The following is a 9,444-nucleotide window of genomic DNA, read 5'->3' as shown; positions in this document are numbered from 1 at the left end:
GTTTGGGTCCGTTTGGAGGTATGAATTTCCCCGCTGCACGCAGATCTGTCTGGGTTTCAGTGATTTCTTGTGATGGCCACATGGATTTTAGGCATCTCCTAAAGCACAAACGCCTGACACTTGCTCCTCTGTCTGAGCGAGACTGGGAGAGGCTGTGCAGTTTGGCTCCTGTCTGCACTGGAGGCTTTCTATCAGCCCCTGGCTGCTCGTCTGTGGCACCTCCATGCTGGGTTCATGTGCAGTCTCTACTTTCTTATTTGCCCAGCTTTTACAAAACTATATTTGTGCGCTCTAGAAAATTTGCCAAACTGTTAATCCAAGAGGGTCCCATTTTCTTTTCTCGCGTGGCCACCTTGAAGACAGGGTGCCCAGTTCCTGGGAGCCTATACACAGCAGAGGTTGTGAAAGGTCGGGGAGGGGGGAACGAGGTGGGCTGCGTTTCCTCAGCAGAGCCTGACCTCCTCGGCTGTCAAACTACGAAGAGCTCTCGATAGTAAACGCGAGTAGGGCCTTCTCGAACCTGCTCTTCTGAACTGCTCTTTCAGAAAACTGACAGCGTTCTGGACTGGCAGTCAAGTGACCCACTGGGGTCCAGTCCAGCCTGTCTGGGCCTCAGTTTCCTCCTCGGTTCAGCGACAGGGTTAGACACTCTGATCCCGAGGCCTCTTTCAGCTCTCGCGCGCCACAGTCAGACACCTCTGAGCGGCGCGGCCGGTTCCGCCCTCCGGGAAGGGCAAGCGAGAGGGGAAGCTCTCGGTCAGCACCAAGGACAAGGGCCCCGGGGCGCTCTGTGCAGACGCAAGGTCACTTCTTAGCCAGTCCCGCTCCTCTGCGGGTGTCTGGGCGCCAGGGTTTGGAGGCGGCGCGGGGAGGGCCGTGTGTGCTGGGGAAGTGGTGAAAGCTGGGGGAGCAGCCCCGGGGAATGAAGTAAGGCCGGGCCCCCTGCGGTCTCGCAGATTCTGCGCCAAGAGGCCGAGGGCGGTTCCTGCCAGTCGGGCGCGGCGCCCCCGCCCCCGCCCGCCCCTGCCCGGCCCTTGGCGGGCGCAGCGCTGCTCCGCACCTGGAGGCCCCGTAAAGTCCTCCCCGCGCCTGCGTTGACCTCCTCCACCCCCTATCCTTCCCGAGCCTCGCCTTAGCTCCCCGCCGGGGCCGCGCCGCCACCATTGACCTCTCGAGGTTCTTTTGGACACACCCACGACTCTGACCGCATCCCTCAGGGCTGGGGGCCCCGGATGGCCTTTCTGCTCCCCGTGACTCAATTCCCTGTGGGGGAAGGGTCCCCACGACCCTCTCCTCCCACGCAGCCCGGAGCCCCGCCCCCACTTGCCCCGCCCACAAGCCCCGCCCGCTGTTGCCCCGGGAACCGCGGATCCCGCAGCTGCAGGAAGCGCCCGGCGCCGCGGAGGAGTTCTCGACGCCAGCACCGCCGCTCCCGCCGCCAGGGTCGCCGCCGCGCCTCAGCTTCGGCTCCCGCTCCCGCGCCCGCTCCGTCGGCCATGCTGCCCCGCCGCGCCCCGGCGCCCGGTGCGCAGCTGCTGCCCGCGCCCGCCCTGCTGCTGCTGCTGCTGCTCGGCGCGGGGCCCCGCAGCGGCTGTCTGGCCAGCCCGGTGCCTGCCGCGTCCTTGTCCGTGTCGGGGCCATGCGGCGCACAGCCCTGCCGGAACGGGGGTGTGTGCACCCCGCGCCCCGCTCCCGGCCCGCAGTCCCCGGCCGCCGCCCTGCCCCGCCGGGATCTCTGGCGCCAACTGCCAGGTGAGTGCACGCGGCGGGGGCGGCGGCGGGCGCGGCGGTGGGCGCGGGCCGGGGACCCGCAGCCTCTCCCCGCCGGCCACTGCGTGCTACCCGGTGCGGAGCTCCAGGGTGCCTGACACGAGCTTCTCCCGCTTCGGGAAGGGGACGGATCTGGCCTCTCGGCCCACGTGGACGCGGACCCCTGGCCGACCTTGCAAGTGTCGCTTCTCTGCCCACCCTGGAACTCCGGCCGTGCCGGCCCGGGGTTCTCGGAGCGCGCCGCTCCATGGCCTGGCAGCCACCCTAGCTAGCTAGCTCTGGTACTCCCGGCACGACCATTAGCCGCCAAGTGGCGCGCCCATCTCGGCCCGGGCCGAGCCACACTCCGCTAGAGCCGGGTCTTGGTACCCGTTTTGGCAGCGCAGAGGGACCAGCTCCTAGAGTCCCTGGCGGGGTTCAGGTCCAGGTGGCCCCTGCTCCTTGTCCCGCCGGATCCTGCGTGTGTCGAGGGTGAGCCATATGGGCGGCAGGGAGTGGGGGGCTCCGTGCCCAGGTGTCGGGCATTTTCCTTCCTTTCCAACCCCCTTGAGGGCTCTAACAAAGCCGCCGGAGGCCGAGAGGTCAGCTGCCTCCCCGCGGCCTGCGACCAGCCCTTTCTGAGCTTAGGAGGAAGTGTTGGAGCAGCGGGAAGCATTGGAGGGGACGTTGCGAGTCGGGCTTGGTGTGTCGCCTTCCCTGCCGGACGCTCCTGGAGGCGCATGTTTGGGGTAGGCAGCCAGGGAGTGAGCTGGGCACCGGGAAGCTTCAAGGAAGCGTGGGGCCATGCGAGGGATGGGAGATGGCCAGCAGCTAACCGTGGATCTGGGATTTCCAAGAGAATTTGGCAGATAATAAACAAGGCTGGCTTACAAGTTTGTTAAAAGCTCGGTGAAACCTACTAACACCAACATTTTCAGTAGGCGACTCGGCACACAGTGTGTGCAGGTAGAAAATCCCCAAGTCTCTATTCCAGGGCAGGGCAAGTGATGGATTTATCTGAAATTATTAAATTCAACCAAGTGAATGTGGAACGTATAAGGGATCAGATGCTTTCTTTCTTACATATGGAGTGGAGGAGTTTGTTTCTTATAAATTTGATAAAATGCCCCAAGAGTTACTTTGAAAACGCTCAATTGTACTTTTATTTCTTTGGGTAAGAGGCCAGTATTTTTTAATATAGTTAAATGGGATTGAGAAACTTGACCTTGACAGACAATTTTTGCTATTTCCTAGAATCTGTTTTTCCTCAGTAGTAGCAAATTATCAAGCTGAATCTGTCTTTTCAACGTTGTGCTCTTCTTTGTTAATTGGTTCCAATAAGCTTTAATTCCCTCAAAAGAGATGATGCTGACGATTAGGAGTAGGGTAATGATGAGAGCGCGCTACGACCCCGCGGAGTACATCTGGGGAATGAGGACTCTGGGGAAATGCCTGCTGGGGCCGCACGAACCATTAGGGCAAAATCTTGCTCACTAATGTCCCCTGTTGACTGATGATCTATATGACTTTTACTGGAGAAGTGAGTTGCCTGAATGCTCCTATCAAACCACTCTCATATTTACATGTCTGAAATCTGTCCTTGAAAGAAACAGTCAATTTGGATTCAGAGTGTAGTAGACATGGACAGGTGAAGGTAGATTAGAGTGCACATCAGTTTAAGTAAATGGGAAGAAAGACTGGATATTGGGGATTTAACCCAACTCTGAGACTTTTTTTTTTTTGGTGATTCTAAAAATAGAAGAAATCTTCAGGAAAGGGGAAGACCTCTTTATTGCTTCCTAGAGATGACTCAGAGAAGCATACATTTTTTTTGTCCTAAGTAGTGTTTTGATATATAATGTATTCATTCAGAAATGAGTCATGAACTAATACATAAGTATTGCAGAACCAACTAGTTCAAAACAGATTCAGGCTTCTAGGTCCTTCTGAGGCAGTCTTAGCTCTCTGAATGCTGCCCACCTGAGGAGAAGCAATACTGTGTTGGGAGTTCCGAGTTGAAGAGAGCTGGCGTAACTAATTCTAACAGGAAAGCTGAGCAAATTTGGAACCTGATCTGGTTCTGGCTTGGTTACCCAGAAGAACTTAAACTGAGATGATTCAGAGCCTTGTAAACCCATAAAAAATTGATTCCTGATCATTTTAATTTAATCTTTCATGTTCTTGCATTAACACTTGAGGCTCATTTTCTGTGGGGTGAAAAAGGCAATCTCAATAGAGAAGTTAAACAGAGGGGAAAAAACCCCTTACACATACTCAATTACAGATAAGGGAAATGGATGTTAGCCATTGCCGACAGTGTGCTTGCTGAAACAGAATCGCATGCTCGCCGGGTAAATTGAAAATGGAATTTTACCTGTACGTGAAGAGAATTCTGTAGACAGCAAGTGTCACCCCTCCCCCAACTACAAAGACAATAATGTTAGCGATGAAAACATTGGAACCTAACTCTGAAGTCCTCCCTCCCCTCCCCTCCCCTCCTCAGTCTCCCCCTGGCTTGCCTCACTCTCTTACTTCCGATCTTCTCTTTTACTTCCCACCACCCTCCTCCCGATCGAAGCCGCACCCCCTGCAGTGGAACCTTGGAGTCTTAACCACCAGACTGCCAGGGAAGTCCTACAGAAATGCCCTTTTGGCTTACTCCTCTCTGATCACAAAGCGCCAGCACTCAACCAGTCCTCAGTGGGCTATTCCCCCAAATCTGGGTTTTCTCTCGATTTCCTTAGAAGCCTTTCTGTCATCCACCAAGTGGTTATGTTTCTTGCTTTCCAGTTTCTCTATAGATGGTCCAACGATTACACATCTGCATTCCCTCCCCTTATCTTTCTCTCCTTCCTTCCCATCTCCCTCCCCTCTCATCCCTCCCCCTCCCTCCCTTCCTTCCTTCCTTCCTTCCTCTTCTCCTTCCCACCCCCTCCTCCTCCTTTTTTCAGTATGTGTTGAAAATTAAGAAAACCATGAACCACTAATTGGGATTAAAATGGATTAAGGCTGTCTTCAGCTTTTGTGTGGTCAGCTGGCTGACATTTGGGCAAGCCCCTGGGTCCAGGCAGTGCTTCTGGTATCATCGAGCAACAGGAACTCACAGAATCTGGGAACTGTGTGGTGTGAAGGAGGATGTGTGCATTTGAAGCTGAGCTGCTGCCCTTGAACCTGCTATGACAGGTGATCTAAACTGAGTCTCAGGTTCCCATCTTCGAGGATGGGATCTACCTCACAAGGTTGGTGATAAAGAGTCTGATTCTGTTTTCTGACGTTTGACTGCCGGCAGCTTTTAAGCCACACCTGTCCCTCTTCCCCTTCTGCCCACATGGAGGCAAAAGCTGATTAGAAAGCCTAGGTGTTCTTTCCTTTGGTGCTGGTGAGAGGATCAAACCATGCAAGCCCCTGTTCATGCTTCAGATACATCTTTTCTAAGTCCTCTAACATACTTAGACCTATTAAATCATGAGCATTCAATGGATTCTAAAAATGTATATGCAGGAGGGGAGAGATATGGGGACATACGTATATGTATAGCTGATTCACTTTGTTATAAAGCAGAAACTAACACACCATTGTAAAGCAATTATACTCCAATAAAGACGTTAAAAAAAATAAAAATGTGTATGGAAATCTAACCTACAGAGACATGATGACAGTGATGACTGTGATGATGATGGTGACTGCTAGCTCTTTTCTCAAGCACTTGCCACGTGCCAGCAGTATTTCAGAGGCTTTACAGATATAGCTTCCCAATCCTCATGGTGTCCTATGAGCTGGGTGCTGTAACCATCCCCATTATTTAGATGAAGTGCAGAAAAGTTAAATGAGAGGCCCAAGGTCACCCTGTTAAGTCAGTGTGGGATTTGAACCAGTTAGCTGGCTTGATGTAGAGCTGTAGAATCCGAACGGTGTGGAGATGAAAGTCCAGTCCTGGCCCTGTTATTTTTAGCTGTGTGACCTTAAATTAGCGCTCTAACCTCTGAGTCTTACCAGTAAAAAAGGGATGGAGTGATTTCTGACGCTGGGTTTGCTTGAAAACACCTGGTTTTTCTGTGAAACACAGTTTGATGGCTGTGCCCAGCTGGAGTGAAAAGCCTGATAAAGACACAGCAAATTCCCCTTATGCTACCCACCAAGCAAGACCTTCACTCAGAGTTAGAATTGTAGGTCCTGGATGAAGTTATTTTTACCATGATGACAAGCTTATGGACACTACATAAAAGAAACATAAGTATTTCTGATGGGTTTGAAAACACTTCAAACTTCAAATTAAAAAAAATTGAGGCTGCTGTTCTTGCCTTTCTGTTTCATTTGGGGAAGCAGGCAGGTATCAGAGGTGGCAGCTGCTGGACCAAGTTTTCTTTTCCCGTGAGTGGTACAGGAACTCCTCCCTTCCATTGGGCCTTCCATCAAAGGTAGAGATTATTTAAATTTGTATTATTTTGTTTTAATCCAGCTTTTTAATGAATTAATTCTTTGCCACATATTCAAGCAGTCAGACACCTGTTTGTTTCTTCATGTTATGCTCTCTAGGAATCTTATCCTTTGGGATTAGAATGAAAATGTGTCAATTTCTGCACTTGGAGGAAACAGGGGCTTGTGTAGCTGCTTTTTATGTAGTTTTACCCACTAAGCTGATTCTGTAACCCTCTCTTTGATTTAACATGGAACTTGAAACAATGGTTCTGCTTCAGATGAATCCATTTTGACTGAAGTTTGCTAACAAACAACAACAAAGAATTCTAGCTCTTTGCACAGCTTCAGCCTTCTCTGCTGGGCTTTTTGCACATATGCACACACATGCATACCCACACAAACTCACATTGTGATATGTGCAAAATGTCCTGTATTAGCTGTCAAGAGACGTTGCTTCTTTCTCTGGCTTTTCTACTAACTTTTTGTGACCTTGGGAGAGCAATCGAACATCCCCGGACTTCAGTGTTCGTATCTCCAAAATGGACTAGAATGCTTGTCTTATTTTCCTTTTAGAAAAGATGCAGTTAATAAATGGGACATTGTGAATTTTTTTTCGATAAATATAAAGGAGGATGGGAGAATGAATTTAAAACGTTTTGAAAAAAAGTAAAATGTTGCACAAATACAAGGTATACTACTAGGAAAAGGATTATCTGTTTCTCATATAAAATATGATTACATCAGTCTATTCAGTGCCTGTGATTGTTTTCCTTCAATGAAGAGACTCAGCTTTTTCTCCCTACTAGGATGAGTTATGCTACAAGATCAGTTTTAAAAATGAAAAAATTCATTGTACTGAAATTTTGATAAATGTATAGTTCTTTTTATTCTGAAATAGACAAAGAATTTCTCAGAAAATTCTCAGTGACTTTGTTTTCTTTTGAAATAAATGAATGAAACTCATCAAAATCCTTTGAACACTTTTAATAAGGGAAAGGAACAGTTGTTTTCCTTGGTACTATGAAAATGGAGTGATTTTCTTATTTGGTTTATCCGATGAATTCTTAGGAAACATCATTTTTCTCAGCTTGGCCACCTGACAAAAACACATTTCTGTCTTCAGCTTCTTTGCTTAAGCTTCTCATGTGACACGGTGCCATCCAAAATGCTTTTGTTTATGCCCTCATTTCAGGCATCAGACAGGAAAGAAAACCTATCTGAGGCCGAAGGGTATTTGAGTCAGAAAACCGAATGGCTGAGCTGTATTTTTAGATCTTCTTACCGATTCAGGAGGCAGCTGTGGTCAGTGCTGCCTAACCCAGAGGGAGGGACTATAGAATCTTGACCCCAGACAGAAAGTCCAACAGCACAGTAAAGTTTGTGGATAGAATTTCTTTATATTTCCTCTTTCCTCCTTCACCTACACTGGTGCCGAACCCTGGCTGCCTGTAGAGCTCAATGAGTGCCTGCGTCCCACTGTCCCACATCCCCCAAGTTCTGACTTAATTGGTGGGGCCTGGGCACCTGTGATTTTTAAAGGTCCTCCAAGTAATTCTACTGTAGGACCAGGGTAGGGAAGCCCCCGCTGGACTCTGGTCATCTCCCCTGACAGCCTGCCCAACATGTGGCCTGTGGCAGAGCAAAAGAATACAGTCCCGCCTGCCCTTGGCCCTCCTCATCCAAGAGCATCCAGTTTCAAACGGCCTGGAATTTCTGGCCCACACTTTCCTCCAATGGCAAAGATTTTGCATCTCAAAGTGGACTTGAAGTCTCCACGAAGGTGGTATGTGATGCAGTGTTGAGTCCAGATATGGGAATCAGAGGGTGGACTCTGAGTGTCCTCGGAGAAGTAATTAGTTTTTCTGCAGCGTGGTTTCCTCATCTGTGAAAATGGGACCCTGATGCCAACCTTGAAGGTTTCTGTGGCTTAGAAAAGTATCTAGTCCAGAGACTGGCCAATAGGAGACACCTACTAAAAGGTATCCATTGTGCGTATCTGTAAGAGGACTGTTGTTTATTTCATGTTTTTCCCTTGGACCAAAAAAAAAAAACAACAAAAAAACTTTCTTTCTTACCCATTTTCCAAAGAGACTAAAATTCCACCAGTGGAGATTCATTTCTTTGGTTGTGATGTATCAGATGCTAGAAAACTGGGATTTTGCTGCTGACTCCCTACAGCATTCACTTCTGTTAGTTCCTCCTCTGTACCTGCCTTACCATGTGGGTGTCAAAAACAGTAAGAGAACAATGTGGACTGAGCATGCGCTGGCCACCTAGCCTTTTATGGAATCATTCATTGCTTCATTTGAACACTGACCTGTCCTCGGTCAACACTCATACTGTGAGTCTTAGTGCAGTTGTCTTTAAGAGGAGGGGCTGGGCTTCCCAGGTGGCGCAGTGGTTTAGAGTCCGCCTGCCGATGCAGGGGACACGGGTTCGTGTCCCGGTCCGGGAAGACCCCACATGCCGCGGAGTGGCTGGGCCCGTGAGCCATGGCCGCTGAGCTTGCGCGTCCGGAGCCTGTGCTCCGCAACGGGAGAGGCCACAGCAGCGAGAGGCACGTGTACCGCAAAAAAAAAAAAAAAAAAAGATGAGGGGCTTCTCTAAGTCACCCCTCCCTGCTCCCCAGGGTGAGTGAGGGCAGAGCAGGACCCCTGACAGGGCTGTAAGCTTTAGGATTACAGGAGCATCAGGCACTGGACAGCAGACAGGCAACCAGCCAAGAATAGTTTTAACATTTTAAAATGGTTGGAAACAAATCAAAATAAGAACCAGATTTTGGGACGCATGAAAATGATATGAAATTCAAATTCCAGTGTCAATCAGGCTTTATTGAACACAGGCACCCCCATTCGTTTAAGTATTGTCTGCTGGTGGGCTCCACCAGCAGAGTGGAGCAGTTGCAACAGACTATGTTGTAAAGCTGAAAATATTTATCTGGCCCGTGACGAAGGAGGAGGTTGGCTGAATGTTTCCATAAACGTTGGTGGAAAGAATTTATTCTTCCATTTTTATTTGACTGAGCTAAATAAAGGCTGGTCCCCCTTCCCCTTCCCTTATCCTCCCTCTGTCCTTTCTCCTCGAGGGGTGTCTATAGCCAGGCTCTAGGGCCAGCCACTAAGGATGGATGCAGTGGGAGATATACCAACGGATAAACAGAGCCCTTGTCTTCGATCTCGAGAATCATCCTGGGCAGACTTTAACTTTTCATTGTACATCAGGCCTTGTTTAATATGTTTGGACACTGCAGTTAGTTTACTTCCAGGGAGGCATGTG

General features: G+C 49.7%; 1 protein-coding gene across 1 annotated transcript in view; it reads left to right on the top strand.

Annotated features, from left to right (window-relative positions):
• The first annotated feature begins 1,412 nt into the window (after positions 1 to 1,412).
• DNER (delta/notch like EGF repeat containing) overlaps positions 1,413 to 9,444 on the top strand; it is a 333,590-nt gene continuing 325,558 nt past the window's right edge. Inside the window, 2 exon segments of the mRNA XM_007453261.1 lie at positions 1,413 to 1,717; positions 1,719 to 1,752. Coding sequence (XP_007453323.1) covers positions 1,497 to 1,717; positions 1,719 to 1,752 — 255 coding nt within the window. The 5' untranslated portion in view covers positions 1,413 to 1,496.

This window comes from Lipotes vexillifer, unplaced genomic scaffold (assembly GCF_000442215.2).
Source record: "Lipotes vexillifer unplaced genomic scaffold, Lipotes_vexillifer_v1.1 scaffold471, whole genome shotgun sequence".
Classification (NCBI taxonomy): domain Eukaryota; kingdom Metazoa; phylum Chordata; class Mammalia; order Artiodactyla; family Lipotidae; genus Lipotes; species Lipotes vexillifer.
Note: the sequence above shows the minus strand (reverse complement) of the source record. Positions and strands in the feature narration are given on the sequence as shown.